A 17,382-nucleotide genomic window follows, 5' to 3' on the forward strand; every position below is an offset into this window, starting at 1 on the left:
CACTCTATCCACCAGGCCAGACACCTCCATTAGCTCCTCCTGGCCACCACAGTCTCCTACTTTTTGAGCTTTTCGTCCAGCTGCAGTTTGTCATTCTCCAGGTCCATGATGCTCTCCTGGGTCAGCTTTAGGTCACCCTCCAGTTTCCGCTTCGCTCGCTCCAGGTCCATGCGCACCTTCTTCTCTTGCTCCAGGGATCCCTCCAGCTGAAAGAGAGAAGGAAAAAAAAGCAATGTGTGGAATACATGAAATCCATAGAGTGTGCTCTTTTGTCTCCTTCCAAACTTGAAGTCCAGTGGGATTGGAAGTCAAACCAGTAGAGAAATCCTGCAAGCACAAAGGATTCAGAGACCTACCCTAGTGTAGAGCAAAAAAGCTCCAAGGGCCACAGAAGTTAATTTAAGGATCAGGACTTTCTGGGCCGTTGGTGTTGCCTGCAAAATCTTGCTCTGAGAGAGGGAACAGGGTTCTTACTACTCACATCATCCACCTGCTGCTCCAGCTTGACCTTAGACTTGGACAGGCTGTTGACCTTGTCCTCCTCGGCCTGAAGGTCATCCAGGGCCTGCTGGTGGGCCTCTTGTAGAGCTTTCTTCTCCTTAGTTAGCTTGGCAATGATCTCATCCAGCCCAGCCATCTCCTCTGTTAGGTTCTTCACCTGCCGGTCAAGAACCCATCTCCTTTAGGGTCAAAGATCACCAGCTTGGAGACATCTATGGGGAGCTCAATGCCAAGGACCAGGACTACATTTTGGTCTGGGAGTCTTGAAGAGACCTGGGCTGGAGCCACAGGGAGCTGCCCCCACCTTGTTTTCTGTTGCGTGCTTCTCCTTCTCCACCTTGGCCAGTGTCAGCTCCAGGTCATCGATGTCTTTCTTGAGCTCTGAGCACTCGTCTTCCAGCTTGCGCTTCTTGGCAGTGAGCTCAGCGTTCATCTCCTCCTCGTCCTCCAGCCTCTCATTCATCTCCTTCACTTTGGCTTCCAGCTGAATCTTGTTTTTGATAAGCTGGTCACAGCGCTCCTCAGCGTCATTGAGGTTGTCTTGTTCCTGGGAGAAGAGAACAGGGAGGAAGCTGATGGTTAGAGAGGAGATCTAGGGTCTTAAAAAGAGCTGGTACTCCTCGATTCCCAGCCCCGGTTGTGAGATGGGCTACAATCTGGGGGAGGGGAGAGGAGGGCTGAAGAGATAATCATGCGGCCTCACCGCCTGCACTTGGAGCTGCAGGTCATTCTTCTCCTGCAGCAGGGACACCATCTTCTCCTCCAGCTCCTTGCGGCGAGCCTCAGACTTCTCCAGTGTCTCTTTGACACGCCCAAACTCCTCCTTCATGGTGGCCATCTCCTTCTCTGTCTCTGCGCTCTTCAGCAGTGGCTTGATCTTGAAGTAGAGCTTCATCCAAGGCCAATTCTTGACCCCCATGAAGGCTCGAATATTCCACTGGATTACCAGCAGGGCATCTCTGACGAGGAGGCAGGGTGGGGCACTATGAAACAGCGCTTCCCAATCATGGGCCCGACTAAGCCAGTTTGTAGGCACATAGCCTTCCTTCCTGTGCATGCACACCCCCAACATCACTATACTGAACATGGAGTTGCTTGATAAATATTTATTATTTATTTATTTATTTATTTATTTTTAGATGGAGTTTCACTCTTGTTACCCAGGCTGGAGTGCAATGGCGCGATCTCCGCTCACTGCAACCTCCGCCTCCTGGGTTCAAGAAATTCTCCTGCCTCAGCCTCCTGAGTAGCTGGGATTACAGGCACGCGCCACCATGTCCAGCTAATTTTTTGTATTTTTAGTAGAGACAGGGTTTCACCATGTTGACCAGGATGGCCTCGATCTCTTGACCTTGTGATCCACCCGCCTCGGCCCCCCAAAGTGCTGGGATTACAGGCGTGAGCCACCGCGCCTGGCTGATAAATATTTATTAATCAATTTGATGAAAGGGCAGTTTCTATCCTCCCAGCTGGGGTATTAGTGATAATGGACACTACCACTTACAGAGTGTCTACTCTGTTCAGTTTTTTATTCTCATAAGAACTTCAAATATGTTAAAAATTATGTAGGAGTTTATATATGAGAATATCTATAATACGTATGTAAGTTACGAAGCGTGAAAGCAAAATGACTATCCATGAACCCCCCACCCAAACACTTCCGTGTTACTAGCCATTGATCTACCTGTGACTTCCTTCCTACACCTCTGTTATTGCACCAGGAGTAGCCGCTATTCTGAATCTTATTTTTCCTTTCCTTGCTTTTTCAAAAATGACTTTAACCACATATGTATGTATCTTTATTTTTATTTTATTTATTTTTGAGACGGAGTTTCACTCTTGTTGCGCAGGCTGGAGTGCAATGGCATGATCTCAGCTCACTGCAACCTCCACCTCCTGGGTTCAAGCGATTCTCCTGAGCCTCAGCCTCCTTGGTAGCTGGAATTCCAGGTGCCTGCCAGCATGCCCAGCTAATTTTTGTATTTTTAATAGAGACAGGGTTTCACCATGTTGGCCAGGCTGGTCTTCAACTCCTGAACTCAGGTGATCCACCTGCCTCAGCCTCCCAAAGTGCTGGGGTTACAGGTCTGAGCCACCATGCCCAGCCATATGCATGTATCTTTAAACAATGAATGGCTGGTTTTGATATTTATGAGGTTTATAAAAATTGCATCATACTATATCCTTCCAAGATTTGTTTTTGTTTACTAACAATATGCTTTAATGTTCAAACATATTGTACCATATAGTTGGAGTTCACTTCTTTTCACTGTTTTATAATATTCTACTGAATGACTATAATACTATTTACCCATTTCCCTGTGTATGGAAATTCAAGTTGTTTTAAGATTTTTGCTATTATGACCAGTGCTGCCAAAAAGGTTATTTTTCGTATCATGGTGTACATGTATAAAAGTTTCTCTGTAGGAATGTACTCAGGAGTGGAATGGAAAAGTATGCAGCTGTTCAACTTTAAGAGATAGTGATAAACTGTTTTCCTAGGAAGTTGCACTAATTTACACATCTGTAAGCAGTGAGTCAACCTTCTTAATTTTTGTCAGTCCAGTGGTTTAAAAATTTTTTTAGCCGGGCGCGGTGGCTCAAGCCTGTAATCCCAGCACTTTGGGAGGCCGAGGCGGGTGGATCACGAGGTCAAGAGATCGAGACCATCCTGGTCAACATGGTGAAACCCCGTCTCTACTAAAAATACTAAAAATTAGCTGGGCATGGTGGTGCGTGCTGTAATCCCAGCTACTCAGGAGGCTGAGGCAGGAGAATTGCCTGAACCCGGGAGGCGGAGGTTGCGGTGAGCCGAGATCGCGCCATTGCACTCCAGCCTGGGCAACAAGAGCGAAATTCCGTCTCAAAAAAAAAAAAAAAAAAAAAATTTAAATTATGTTATCTTTTATTTTGTGTACTTCTTTCATTTTTTAAAATTTGTAGACCATTTGATCAAGCAAAGTTTAATTTTAAAATGGTATCTCATTGGCATCTTAATTTGCATTTTCTTATATTGAATTTTCTTTAAAAAAAAAAAAAAAGAATTTGCAATGAGATTCCAAGTGGTAAAGTAAGCTTGCCCAGGCCAGCTTATAGGTCTAAACCCAGGTCTTCTGACCCACACTAGTTGACACTGAGGATCTGCCTCTTTCATCTCTGGCACACTCCTCCCTTTTCCTCCTGGCTCACCTGCGTTCCACTATCTTCTTGAACTCAATGCGCATGAGCTGGCCTCGAGCTTGGGCCTGCATGCGTGTGAGGATGCGGCTCAGCCTCTCGTCCCGCATCTCCTCCAGCAGCCCCAGCAGCCCTGCCTTGAAGAACACCTGCAGGCAAGGGGTAGATGCAAGGGGACACAGCCTCAGGGGCGGTTGTCCAGGGTGGAAGGAGAGGGTGGAAGACCCTGGATGAGCCCCCAGGCAACCCATCACCCAAGTCTTCTAGAAGAGAGAGTAAAGATTTGACAAGACTGGAATAAAGCCTGGGTTTCAGCCCTTGATATGGTTAGTAAGGAAGCCAGAATTAGGGATCTGCCTTCGGAACTCCTCTCTGCTTCACTCAACATGGCCGCCTACCCTGCAACCACCCAACAGGGCACTAGACTCACCTTGGTGTGGCCAAACTTGTACTGGTTGTGGTCAATGTCCAGGGAGCTGAGCAACTTCTCTGACCCCTTCCTGCTGTCAATGAACTGTCCCTCAGGGATGGCCGCTGGGTTCAGGATGCGATACCTGAGGAGGGAAGTGTCCAGAGTCAGTCATGCTCTGCACTGATCTGCTCTGCCTACAGAATTCCAGGGCCACCTGCAGACTCCTGTTCCCACCAGGGCAGCCCTGGCTCCCCCTGTTCTCTGAGCCCTGGGGCGCCCTCATACCCACCTCTGCCGGAAGTCCCCATAGAGGATGCGGTTGGGGAAGCCTTTCCTGCAGATTCGGATGCCCTCCAGCACGCCGTTGCAGCGCAGCTGGTGCATGACCAGGGGGTTATCCATCACCCCTGTGCCAGGAGAGAAGGGGAAAGGGTCAGCTTTAGGGTAAGTGGATGCCAGGCATCCTCCCCAGACTAAAGCCTTCTCCTGCCTCACCCGGAGCCTTCCGCTCGTTGGGGATGATGCAGCGCACAAAGTGAGGATGGGTGGTCCTCAGGTTGGTCATCAGCTTGTTCAGATTTTCCTGGAGGCAGATAAAGGTGGGGAGTTAGGAGCCACAAGGACCACCCCTTAGGCCCTTAAGCCCTGGTCCCCAGACACTCTCTACCAGAATCATCAAAGGGACAGGGGCTGACATGCAATTTATGACGTGAGTCCAGGCTTGTGTGGAATCTACACGCCAAAAACGACCACTTAGCTCTAGCTTCTTTCCTCCTCACTTAAGCACCAGAATAGGTGGTGCAGCCAGAAGAATCTGGGCTGGGCTGTTCCACCAGGTGTCCTGGCACCCCAGGCCCTTCTTACCCGGTGGAGAGCTGATACTGTCTGGAAGGATGAGCCCTTTTTCTTGCCTCCTTTGCTTTTACCACTGTCCCCTAAATAACAAGAGGAGGAACAATGAACAGGAGCGGGAAAATAGAGGCACCCTCCGGCAGATGCAGGGCTCTGCTGATTACTTGGTAGCTCTGAGACTTTGGGTAAGGAGTTCTCCAAGATTCAGTTTACCACGAGGATGACAGTAGCAACCTCCCAAAGCTGTAGAGAGGGTTAGATAAGACTACGTCTGTAGGGCAGCTCGCTGGTGGTTGCCAATAGTAGGCACTGACATATATCAGTGCTTGTAGCGCCCCCCTTCTAGCCCCGCCCTTCCTTCTTATATCATTCCACGTTCTACTTTTCTTCTTACACTTTATCCTCTTCCTTTCAAGCCACATCCTTTTTCTTCCTTCTCTGAACTGGAGAATCCTTGGTTCAGTGTCCTCTCAACATTTGTTGAGAACTCCCCCATGCATCGCTCCCTGCTGGGCATGGTACAGGGATGCCTGCGCCACCCTCACTGACCTCCAGTTGAGAAAACCCAAGACAGCTAAAGCAATACTACAGGTGCTATGAAGAGGCCCAGATGGACTGCGGTGAGATGATCCAGGAGGTGGCTTGATTCACAGGCTCCTCTGTGCCTGTGTCTGGAGTCATGTGCTTTGAAGCAGCAGGACCCTGGCTCCAGAAGGCCCCTGGCCCAGTGCAGGGGCCGCCCACTTACCAGAATCGGCAGATGCATAGGTGGAGAAGAGAGTGGCCATGAGCTTGAGGGAAGACTTCTGGTACAAGGCCACGACAGTCTCATTGAGAGGATCCTTGTTTTTTTCCAGCCAGCCCAGGATGTTGTAGTCCACGGTGCCGGCGTAGTGGATCAGGGAGAAGTGGGCTTCCTGCTTCCCCTTGATGTTGCGTGGCTTCTGGAAATTGTTGGATTTGCCCAGGTGGTTGTCATACAGCTTGGCCTTGAAGGTCATGTCGGTGGCTTTGGGGAACATGCACTCCTCCTCCAGGATTGACATGATGCCCATGGGCTGAGGGCAGGGTGAAGAGGCAGAGAGAGAGAGTCACTGAGCACACTCCCAGGCTTCCACAGTCCCACACCCTGACAAGAAAAGGACTGTAGAGCCAGTAGCACTGGCCCGCTGACGGGGGCCTGTGCTGGTCCTCTTGCCCCAAAACAGGGAGCCAGTTCCTCCCTCTTTCTGCCCAATGGATCAAACAAAGAGCCGTGCACTCCTAATCACCCCTGCAAGGCCTGCAGTGCCTCACAGCACAGCCCCTTCTCCCTGACTGCTCACTGCCCCAGAGGCAGCAGGGCAGGGACAGATGTGCATCAGAGGTTGTGGGCCAGACCTGGTCTATATGACACAGGTAGCAATTCTTTAGGGGACAGATGGAAAGATTCAGGTTCTTCACAACCCTTTGCACTTCCAAAAATGTGGTGGTTCTTGACTTTTCTTGGGGCAAGAATTCTTTTGAGAATTTGTTGAAGCCAAAGACTGTCTCTCCAGAAAAATGCATGTACACACAAACACATGTATGTATGAATGTACACATGCTTTCACACACAGTTTTATAGGATTCTAAGGGCTCTGAAAGATGAGACTCTGGTTAAGAATATGGGTAATGACCCAAAGTGTGTGGGGAAGCTTCCATTATCTGAAGGTCATGGCCTGGCTGGCTGTGGGTCAGACACTCTGGGCTCTGGCCTGTGCTGGCAAAGAGCGGAGGCCCCCTGAGAGCAAGTCAGTCCCAGCCCATGGGGCCTCCTGCCTGTGGCCTTGTCTCTTCTGAGGAATGCCCATCAGCAAGAGGGCTAGAGACTGACTTATTTCTCAAAGAACAGGAATGTGGTGTGAGGCCAAACATCTCTCATTTCAGCCTACGATCTTTCCATGAATGACACTTCTCATGGGCTGTCAGAGGGTCCAGGGGCCTCTCCTTCACTACATCTCACTCTTATAACACTGAGGGGACCACCACACAGGGGCATACAGTGCAGGGTCCTGGGAAAGGAAGTGGGGGGCTCATCCTGTGCATGCTCATGACTTCCCAGTGGGGAGAAGCTGGGCCTGGAGAACGGCCTGGGATTCTTGGGATTCTAGTTTCTTGGGTGTAGATGGGACTCGGTCACCACTTTGTCTGGAGGGCAGAGGAGGGGACATAGGCAGTGAGGCCAAGGAGGCACCTTCTCGATGAGGTCGATGCAGGCCTGCAGGTCCATGCCAAAGTCGATGAACTCCCACTCGATGCCCTCCTTCTTGTACTCCTCCTGCTCCAGCACGAACATGTGGTGGTTGAAGAACTGCTGCAGCTTCTCGTTGGTGAAGTTGATGCAGAGCTGCTCAAAGCTGTTGAACTGCAGGGGGCATGAGGGGTGGGAGCAGTCAGGAAGTGGGTGTGAGTGGCCACTGGGGCTGTGCCCATGCACTGTGCCCAAGCCCAGCAAGGCGTGGCTGGTCCCCTCCATGTCAGGGCAGTGCAGGAGGGCTTCCCCTGAAGACAGGGATAAGGACTGCCTCTGTCACCACACAGTCCCCACTGCCTTCCCATGCCCAGTTCACAGCTGACTCTCAGCAAATGGCTGTTGAATGTGGGAGCAAGTGAGTGATTGTTCTCCTCCCAGGGGTCCCTGACTCACATCAAAGATCTCAAAGCCAGCGATGTCCAGGACTCCTATGAAATACTGGCGTGGCTGCTTGGTCTCCAGGGTGGCGTTGATGCGCGTCACCATCCAGTTGAACATCTTCTCGTACACTGCCTTGGCCAGTGCCCCAATGGAGTAGTACACCTGCTGCACGCTCTGCCCCTTGGTGACGTACTCATTGCCCACTTTCACCCGAGGGTGGCACAGCCCCTTGAGCAGGTCAGCTGAGTTCAGCCCCATGAGGTAGGCGGACTTGTCGGCATCTGGTTGAGAAGAAAAAAAGTGAGTGAGCACTTCCTTTTTTTTTGTTTTTTGTTTTTTTTTGAGACGGAGTTTCGCCCTTGTTACCCAGGCTGGAGTGCAATGGCGCGATCTTGGCTCACCGCAACCTCCGCCTCCTGGGGTCAGGCAATTCTCCTGCCTCAGCCTCCTGAGTAGCTGGGATTACAGGCATGTGCCACCATGCCCAGCTAATTTTTTGCACTTTTAGTAGAGACGGGGTTTCACCATGTTGACCAGGATGGTCTCGATCTCTCGACCTCGTGATCCACCCGCCTCGGCCTCCCAAAGTGCTGGGATTACAGGCTTGAGCCACCGCGCCCGGCTCCTTTTTTTTTTTTTTTTTTTAAAGACAGAATCTTGCTTTGTCACCCAGGCTGAAGTGTAGTGGTGTGACCTTGGCTCACTAGAGCCTCCACCTCCTGATTTAAGCGATTCTCCTGCCTCAGCTTCCCGAGTAGCTGGGACTACGTACGTGAGCCACCAAGCCAGGATAATTTTTGTATTTTTAATAGAGACAGGGTTTCACCATATTGCCCAGGCTGGTCTCAAACTCTTGACCTCAAGTGATTCTCCCGCCTTGGCCTCCCAAAGTGTTGGGATTACAGGCGTCAGCCACCACACCTGGCCTGAGTGAGCACTGGCAGCGAGTGAGCCTCCTTCCCTGTCTGGGGCAAAAGCTTTGGGAAGCATCAGGTCCAATTTCTTCTTCTTAAAGACGAAGGAATCAAGGCCCAGAAGAGCACAGGGCTTGCCATGATTACTCAGCCAATGTGTGCCTGAGTCAGGTTGGAGCCCAGGCCCCCTTGTCCAGCCCACGGTCTCTTGCCACAACCGGCTCTTCTCAGCTCTGTCTCTCTCTACATCGATACCATCACTGGGCCAGGTCTTTCACAAGCACTGCTGTGAGCATACCCCCACCCTCACTGTGCCCCTCACCTCTCTAGGGCAGGGATGCAGCTGAGGGGCTAGATGTCCTCTGCTCCCTGTCTCCTTAGTTCTCTACCCCAGTATCTAGCTCTGGACTGGCCATGCTGTCCTCTCGATCCACATGTTGCCCAGTTTGGCTGGGAGATCAAGGTCCCCAAGAGTATATCGAACAGTACCCCACTCCCACTCCCAGCCATCCAAATGTGTCACCCAACTCCTTCTCTATTTAGAGGAGGAGTTATTTGGTATGATTTCAGGAATGTTGTGATAACTGTTGGTGTGCTGTCATGAACCCCAGCCTGACATTTTGATCTGGGCAGACTTGGAGAAGGGTCCCTGAAGGTGGGGAGGAATGTTCTTGGGCACCTGTCTAGCACCGTTTGCACCTCCACATTTCCTCAGAGGACCTCACAGTAGCCACCAGAGGAGTGAGGAAAGACTGTCCAGCTGTTCCACTGAGGAGGAAACTGATGCACCAGTGCCCTGGGCTGCGTCCTGAGCCCTGGCCCACTGCCTCCCAAATAGAACATGGTTCGAGCCCATGAGGGGCTTACCCAAGAGTTGTGCAGGCAAAGGCCCTGCGTCAGTGATGGTCATGTGCAGAGCTGGGGGGGCTGTGCTTCCTGGGGCTGGGCAAGTCTTGGCACAGGAGGAAAAATCCCCACCTCAGTTCTGGTGAGTGTGGCCGGGGTTGAGGAGTTGGTGGAATTGTGGCAGACTCCCTGTTTGCCCACCTCTCCCATGTCCCTGTCCCTCACCATCCCTCCACACATCCTGCTGCTCCATAAGCCTCAGATCCTCTGGGATCTGAGTCCCCAGAGAGCCTGGCCAGCACCTTGGGCCTTCCCAGCGCTGTCCACCTGCCCCTCCCACCTTCGGTGCCATCTGGCTCTGCCTGCTCCTCCCGCTGCTTCTGCTTGAACTTCATGTTCCCATAGTGCATGATGGCTCCCGTCAGCTTGTAGACACCAGCTTTCTCCTCTGAAGTGAAGCCCAGCACATCAAAGGCGCTCTGGGACAGAGTGAGAGGCGAAGAGGGGTGTTGGAGCGGTGGCCCCAGGAGCTCCTCGGGGCCCTGGAACAGCCACAGCAGCCCCCTCACTCACGTCAGTGGCCATGAGCTCCTCAGAGTCATCGATGGAGGCTACGGACACCTCTCCCTGAGACACGAAGGCATAGTCGTAGGGGTTGTTGGTGACCAGCAGCATGTCTGCACCAGGCAAGGGTTGGGGCAGGGGCAAGGGGGTGGGTGGGGGGCAGGGAAGGGACCAGGAGGGTTGAGAAAGGGAGGGAGAGGGAAGGGATAAGGAGAATGGAAGGGGAGAGAACCGGGAGCAGGGAGAGAAGTCAGTAAGGACCAAGGAGTGAACCCAGAGGAAGTGAAAGGGTAGAAGAGGGGTCCAGGCAGGGGCTCCAATGACAAGGAGGAGGGAGGGTGGCAGGGGAGTGACACATAGGAGATGGGGAGGCAAATAAAGAGGAGAAGGCAGAAGATAAGCCAAGGGAGGAATGGAGAGAAGGGCGGAGAAGGAGTGAGGTGTGTGACTGTGCGCAGGGAGGTGAGAGGAGATGCAGGTGGTCTCAGGCGGGGAAGGGAGACAGCGTGAGCAGAGGGAGGAGGGAGGTGACCATCGAGGTGGGGTGCAGTGGGGAGCAGGAGGGCCCCGCCCTGAACACAGGGTGGCTTTGGGGAGGGCAGTAGGGACAGTGGGTGGGGGGTGGCAGGCATGTTTACCCAGCAACTCTGGCTTCTTGTTGGACAGAATCTGGTAGAAGATGTGGTAGTTTCTCTCAGCCTTCAGCTGGAAGATCACCCGGGACTTCTCCAGCAGATCTGATGTGGGCAGAGGGGAGGAAGGCAGGTGAGGAAGGAAAGAGAGTAGAGCCAGAAAAGGGTGACGATGGGGGCAGGGGTCACCCACAGCATGATGAAGAGGGCCAGGTGAGAAGATGTGCCTTAAAAAAAGGATCCTAAAGCCCAGAGGCAAATGCAGACAAAGACGGGAGATGGGAGGAATGATGAGACCCAGCAGGGAGAGAAGGCAGAGGGGGACCCGGAGGGTGGCAGCCACCCTGATGGCACTCACAGGTCTCTATGTCTGCAGAAGCCAGCTTTCCTGTGGCCCCAAAGTGGATCCTGATGAATTTCCCCTGGGGACGAATGAGACAGAGTGAGGAAACTAGCCAGAAGGACAGAATGAAATCCCAGCCCTCTATTCAGCCCAAAAGCCCTGGAAGGTTCTGGAAATGTAAATGAGCTCTTTGGTATCTCAGCCGAGTATAAGTGAAGCTGGGCGGAGGATGCCACCCTCACACGCTGTGCAGGGACCTCTGAGTGGGACCTCGCTCCAGAGGGGAATGCACACAGAACGCCTCCGGCTTGTACCCCTCATATGATCTCACCTAATCCTCCCAGGAATCTGCAGGGTGGATATTAGTCCACCTGTTTCACAGGTGAAGGAACTGGGCCCAGAGAGGTGTGGGGACTTGCTGAGCAGGTGGAAAATCAGACCCTTGGCTCCAAAGCCTATGCTGTCTCTCCCACAGGGTGTGCATGTTGATATCCCCAAGCCAGATACAGTACAATCAACTGGGTGTGGCAAAACAGCACCCCTCTTTTCTTGTCAAGTCTGGGTGGGGCCATTGGGAGTGGTCAAAGGCACTCACGAAGCGGGAGGAGTTGTCATTCCGGACAGTCTTGGCATTGCCGAAGGCCTCCAAAGCGGGGTTGGCCTGGATGATCTGGTCCTCCAGGGTGCCCTATGAAAGGAGCAGAACCACCTAGGTTCATCCTCCGTCCACCTCCAGGCAGTGGTGGCAGGGCAGGGAGGCTGCCCTGGCCCTGAGGAATGGGGGTGGGGGCTGGGTGAGCCACTGGTGGGTCTGTGGCTCCGTAGGGTCCTACGCAGACCTCAGGGTGGGTGTCTCCTGTCAGGAAGGTCTTCCACACACTGGGCTGACCGTCAGGAGCCCAGCTCGGTGTGGCTGTGCCCACCACATCACAGGGAGGGCAGGGTTAGGGGTAACTTGGGTCAGCCTGCCCCCCCACCCCTGTTCTGCCAAGCCTGTGGCCCCCATGGCACCTTGTTTGCATTGGCATTGTCCTTCTTGCCACGGTCACCTATGGCTGCAATGCTGGCAAAGTACTGGATGACACGCTTGGTGTTCACAGTCTTCCCTGCCCCGGATTCTCCCCTGGGGGCCACAGGGACCAATCAGAACTTGGGATTCCTACTGTTCTACATGCAGGGCTCAGCACCACAGGCTCTACTTCTCAGCCCCACCATCAGAGCCCAGCACCCGGCAGGATTTGCCTCTTGTGGTTCATTGCTCTGGCACCCTTCTAACGAGAGCTCAGTGCCCCACTCGCCCTGCAATCCCAGCCTTAAACCTCTCCTCCCAGCTACACTGCAGGCCTCAGCCTGCATACGCCCAGCCCAGTCCCCTTTGTGGGAGGTTGGCACTCGCTCACGTGATGAGGATGGACTGGTTCTCCCGATCTGGAATAAAAGGAGGAGAAACAATGGGGTCAGGGCTGAGGGTCTGGGTGGGTGTCTGGGAGGAGGGGCAGAGGCCAGGAGCCACCAGGCTCACCTGTCAGCATGTACTGATAGGCGTTGTCGGAGATGGAGAAGATGTGGGGTGGGGCCTCACTCCTCTTCTTGCCCCGGTAGGCAGCCACCACCTCAGCATTGTACACCGGCAGCCACTTGTAGGGGTTGACAGTGACACAGAAGAGGCCTGAGTAGGTCTGGAGCAGGAGACAAGACCCGGCATGAGGTTGGTGGGGAGAACCTGGGACAGGCAGTGGTGGCAGCCAGGCATGTCCCTGTTCACTCCAGCTGGCTTCTGTCCTCCTGCAGCTGACCAGGGGTGGAGGGGGAAGGGGACTTGGGTCCCTTGGGAGAGTCCCTCCCCCTTTTCTTGGCTTATTTTGGCCTCCACGAAGGACACGAAGTCTCTGTAGTGTGCAGGAGTTGCTCACATAGATCATCCAGGCCGCATAGCGCTCCTTGAGGTTGAAAAGCACCGCGGGCTCATGCAGGAAGGTCAGCATGGCCATGTCCTCGATCTTGTCGAACTTGGGTGGGTTCTGCTGCAACACCTGGTCCTCCTTCACGGTCACCGTCTGGAGGGGGCATATAGGCAGGGGGGTGGGTAGCTACACCACTCTGGGACCCATGCTGGCATTGCCAACTGACCTCCTCCCAGGACACAGGCCATGACTGGCCCTGCTCCCCTTGCTCTGACCAGTGCCCCAGCCCCTACCCCTTATCTCCCCAGGGACACTTTTCCCTGATAATTTCCCAGTTTTCCTTCCCACTGTATCTCCCATCCTAGAGACTGTCCTAGGGTACGTTTCCCTTGCCAGGTCCCCAGACCCTGTGCCCATGACCATCACTCTTCAGTCCCTATGTTTCAGTGGTCTTGTGGCAGACCTGGAGATAGGCAGCTCTAGATTTGTGCACGCCTTGTGCTGAGCCCAAGGCTGTCTCCCGTGGGCGGCGCTCTAGGGTATCTGTTGCTCAGGGCAAACCTTCACCCCTTCTGGAAAAGCAGTTCACCCATCTACCCCACACTCCTATCCATCACTATTGGTGTTTGATTGGCAGCAATCAGTTTGCCATGCCCTGATGTCACTGGGTCCTGCCAATAGGTATTCCAGTGTTTTTTGTAGTGGATGAATGCATGGCTCTAAATGACTAAATGATTTGCCTGCACAGTGACTAGCGGGTGGCAGACCTGGGATCAGAGTCAAAAGCCCCAGGGGATTGTGGCCTGTTATTCTGCACTTCAATGAGATGTAACATTCAGTCAAGGAGTCCATGAGACACACAGCTCTGAGCTGCAGCTGGTAACTGGGGGCGATTTTCTTGGCTGGTGTGAGAGAAGCAGGGATTAGTGGCTTCTGAGGGCCAGTCAAGGACTGAGCGCTCAGCTCAGAAGCTTCTGATCTGTGTGTTCATCGGGTCTAAGAACTTACTCTTGATTTGGGTGAACGAAATTTGAGAAAGTGGAACCGTGGAGGAAGCTGAGGCCCAGAGAGCAGGGCTATAAGCACAAGAAGGGGGCATCATTTAATGCTGTGTCTCTGCCCCCTTTATCTACAAGCCCCCTCTGAGGTGAATACTGAGGTCCTTCTCCCCCAGCATCCTCCCTGGCAAGGGGCACGTGTCCCTGGGTGGCACCTGTTGCACCTGCTCAGGTCAGTTTGAGAGGGGTCAGGTTCTGGGCTTCCTGGCACTGGCCTTGGCTTTTCTCCAGCCCTCTCAGCTCCCACTGCAAGTGGCTCCACCCCTGCATCTTCTTCCCAAAACCTCCTTCCCTTCTGTCCTGGTGCCATGCCCCACTCACCTTGCCATTCTCGGTTTCAGCAGTGACCTTGCCCCCCTCCCGGGACAAAATCTTGGCTTTGACAAACTCTTCCTTGTCATCAGGCACAAAGCACTCAGTGCGAATGTCAAAGGGCCGGGTCTGGGCCTCCAGACGCTCCTTCTCTGACTTGCGGAGGTACTGGGCTGCCGCCCCAAAGTCAGCCATCTGGGCATCGGTCATCTTGGCGCTCCCCTGGGTCAGAGACAGGAGGGCTGTGTTACTCCTGAGAGGGCCTATGCTCCACGAGTGGCCTTGTTCTCTCCCTGACCCTGCTCCTCCCCACCACCCTGCAAGAGGCACCTGGTGTTCCACCCTCCCCCACTCAGGGCTCTGCTTCTCCTGCCCTCTGAGGTGCTGCTGAAGAAGAATCTCTGTAAGGGGTTTGCCTGGGGTGACATTGACTGGAGTTTGCTAAGGGGTGGCGCTGAGTGCTTGGAGGAGGGACAGCAGACCCCTGGTGCAGCAATCCGGCTCCCAGGAGAAGTGTACCTGGCTCTCCGCAGAGAAAATGGGGACGGATCTCACCTGGTTATCCCTTCACAGAGAATCCTGAAGAATCTGGACCATGGGTGGAGCGAGGAACCACAGAGGGACAGCCGGGCAGAGAAAAGAACAGACAAGGAGAGTGAAGAACAACAGAGGCAGGCCCCCGGGGATGGAGGCAGCCCCAGAGCGCAGACAGGCAGGACAGACCAGGGAGTCAGAAAGAGACAAGATGCAGAGGTAGAAGAGGAGGGTGCCGAGTCAGTATGAGTGCGAGGGACGGGGTGTGAAAACAGGGTTAGAAGCAGATAGGCAGGGAGGTGAGAACACATGCCAAGAAGGAAGGGCAAGGGAGAGAGACAGACAAAGAACCATAATTGTAACAAGTGTGATGAAGACCAAGAGGCAAGATAAAACCAGGATCAAGGGAAGGAAGCTATCCAAAGGAAGAAGGAAGATGGAAAGATGGGACAGCATGTAGGAGACACAGAATGATGCAGATAAAGAAACAGAGTTGTAGAAAAAAAGAGGTTTCCAGGTTTCCTATGGCACCTCCTTGTGTCAGTGGGAACTTCCCCAGACCTGGAGATAGACAGAGTTAGCAGAGCCCTTGGGCCTCCAACTGACCTGCACCCCACTCCTGCTGAAGGAGGTCCCTCATGGTAGGGGTTCTGTGGATGGGCTGCAGGGCATCCCACCCCAAACCTCTTACCTGGGCTGGAGGAGTCTCTGTCTGTCCTCAAATCTCCAGCTCCTTTATATCCCATTTCCCCCACCCCCTGCCTAAATTTGGAGTCCTTCCGGAGGGACCCTCCCTCCCACCTCTCTCCCCTCCTGGCTCCTCCTCCCTTGATCCCTTGGCTCTGGAGGTGACAGGAGGACAGCAGGGCCCCCAGATTTGCCCATGAAAGGTCTGCTGCCCCAGCCTCTCTGGCTCCATGGCCTTTTTTTAGTCCTCAGGCACATTCCTCCCCTCCAAAAGGCTGATGAGCAGATAGTGGGAAGACAAGACCTTCTCGCACCCCCTCTCCCAGCCGGCCATGGCCCTTACCTCGGTTATTTTTAACCTGAAGGGTGAATTGAACACATGGGTGAGGGTCACCTTCTGCAAGCCAAATGCCTGTCCTCTGCCTCCCAACCATGGGCTTTCCTCCCCTGTTCCCCAGCCTCTCCTTCCCACTCTGACCTGCCCTCACACAGCCCCACACTGGGAGCATCTTCCTACTCTCAGAACTAGAGTCCCCCAATGTTGGGGGCTGAAAGCTGGAGTATGGTGCCCAGGGAAGGGACCTACTGTCCACCTCCGTGGTTCAGTTTCCTTTTGTCAGGAACGTCTGTCCTGACCTCAGTCTGCACAAGTGCCAATGCCTGGTTTCCTTCTATTCCCCAAGTCTCCAGACAAGTGTCTTCCCAAGGACTTGAAGCCACCCTGGTTTGGGGACACATCTGGAGTCCCCACCCCTTCCCTGATGCTCCTGATACAGTGGCCATCATCCAACCTGCTTAAGCAATGGAAGGGATTCTCCCCTGCCACCTCAGGCAGATTTGCACACAGACCACATTTCAGCACTCTCACATACAGACTTGACCATGTCTGTGCCCCTCTTCAGCCACACATGCAAATTTTTCACACTTACTCACTCAAGTTTGCAAATTTCTTTTCTACTTTGTTTTGCGTACACAGATGCACATATTTGCAATCCGCATTTGCACGCATAGACTCTTACCCTTCCCTGCCACCCTCTGCTCCTGGGGTGGGGTGGGCAGAAGCAGATGGTGTTAATCCCAGAGCCTGAGGGAGGAAGAGGGTGGGTGGGGGGCTGCCCTCTTCTGCCTCTCCAGGCTGCCAGAGGGTGCAGGTGCCTGGCAGGCCTGGGGATTTACACCAGCTGGGCCCCAGGCTCCACATTCCGTAGGGGTGGGGCTCTGCTGCCTACCCCCTCCCCAGGCAGAACTTTGGTGCCCCCCCAACCCTCCTGGGCTTTTACTCACATGACCTTCTTTGTGGGTGTCCTCAATCACCCCAGTCCCTCAAGGCCCCGCTCCCCATCGTCCAATGCTGCCACCTCTCAGAGGCTGTAGGTGTCAGGTCTTCAGCAGGCTGTGCCTATTATGACTAAGTGGACATTGTGTTCAGGAAACAAAGCCAGACTCCCCTGCTCTGGCTTTCCCCCCACCCTCACACCCAGGAACACTCTCCCAGCCCCCCTCCCAGCACTTTACTGTCACCTCTCAATATAGCTCTCGGGTGTGGAGGTGGGTAGGGCGACAGGGGTCAGCTTCTCTGGGTAGAAGCACTTTCCATTAAGATGTGGCCACCCCCCAAGGTCCCTAGCTCCCTAGGACACTGCCGCCCCATTTCTGGGCTCAGGAACACGCCTCTTTCCCCAGGGCATTTGTATCTTCTCTTCAGTGTCCTTGGAGGGACCTGAGTTGACCTCACATCCCCATCTCCTGCAGGTGCTTATGCCAAATCATTACCCCCAGGGGATGCAGGCCACCTGTCCTCAGCTCTAGGTCAATCGAGGCCCCAGCATGCAAGCTGGAGGGTTAGCCCATGACCCAGTGCGTCACTGCTTGGTTCCCATAGCTCTGGCGACATGATAAGGAGCTGAGGACGCCAGGTCAGTCTGGGTCGGGTCCAGGTGACAAGTCAGTCTGGGTCAGGTCCAGGTGACAAAGACCAGGCTTTGTCCTC

The 17,382-nt window shown here is 53.8% G+C and overlaps 1 protein-coding gene across 5 annotated transcripts in view; it reads right to left on the reverse strand.

Annotated features, from left to right (window-relative positions):
• The window catches only part of LOC101027939 (myosin-6), a 251,421-nt gene extending 234,721 nt beyond the window's left edge, over positions 1-16,700 (reverse strand). For 2 of the 5 annotated variants that reach the window (XM_074393232.1, XM_039469410.2), the window contains exons 1-24: positions 15,312-15,401; positions 14,727-14,759; positions 14,181-14,393; positions 12,811-12,954; positions 12,420-12,576; positions 12,298-12,325; positions 11,909-12,020; positions 11,493-11,585; positions 10,913-10,976; positions 10,561-10,659; positions 9,932-10,035; positions 9,699-9,837; positions 7,611-7,879; positions 7,158-7,328; positions 5,691-6,000; positions 4,955-5,025; positions 4,586-4,673; positions 4,380-4,497; positions 4,109-4,232; positions 3,691-3,827; positions 1,205-1,460; positions 806-1,048; positions 482-658; positions 61-206 (exon numbers count right to left, since the gene is read on the reverse strand). In XM_074393232.1, the coding sequence (XP_074249333.1) occupies positions 61-206; positions 482-658; positions 806-1,048; positions 1,205-1,460; positions 3,691-3,827; positions 4,109-4,232; positions 4,380-4,497; positions 4,586-4,673; positions 4,955-5,025; positions 5,691-6,000; positions 7,158-7,328; positions 7,611-7,879; positions 9,699-9,837; positions 9,932-10,035; positions 10,561-10,659; positions 10,913-10,976; positions 11,493-11,585; positions 11,909-12,020; positions 12,298-12,325; positions 12,420-12,576; positions 12,811-12,954; positions 14,181-14,381 (3,251 nt within the window). In that variant the 5' untranslated portion in view covers positions 14,382-14,393; positions 14,727-14,759; positions 15,312-15,401. Of the gene's footprint in view, positions 1-60; positions 207-481; positions 659-805; positions 1,049-1,204; positions 1,461-3,690; positions 3,828-4,108; positions 4,233-4,379; positions 4,498-4,585; positions 4,674-4,954; positions 5,026-5,690; positions 6,001-7,157; positions 7,329-7,610; positions 7,880-9,698; positions 9,838-9,931; positions 10,036-10,560; positions 10,660-10,912; positions 10,977-11,492; positions 11,586-11,908; positions 12,021-12,297; positions 12,326-12,419; positions 12,577-12,810; positions 12,955-14,180; positions 14,394-14,726; positions 14,760-15,311; positions 15,419-16,411; positions 16,434-16,676 lie in introns of those variants that run through there. The other 3 variants (XM_074393230.1, XM_074393231.1, XM_039469409.2) reach the window with 3 other exon arrangements.
• Between the last annotated feature and the right edge of the window lie 682 nt (positions 16,701-17,382).

This window comes from Saimiri boliviensis, chromosome 2 (genome assembly GCF_048565385.1).
Source record: "Saimiri boliviensis isolate mSaiBol1 chromosome 2, mSaiBol1.pri, whole genome shotgun sequence".
NCBI classification, from domain to species: domain Eukaryota; kingdom Metazoa; phylum Chordata; class Mammalia; order Primates; family Cebidae; genus Saimiri; species Saimiri boliviensis.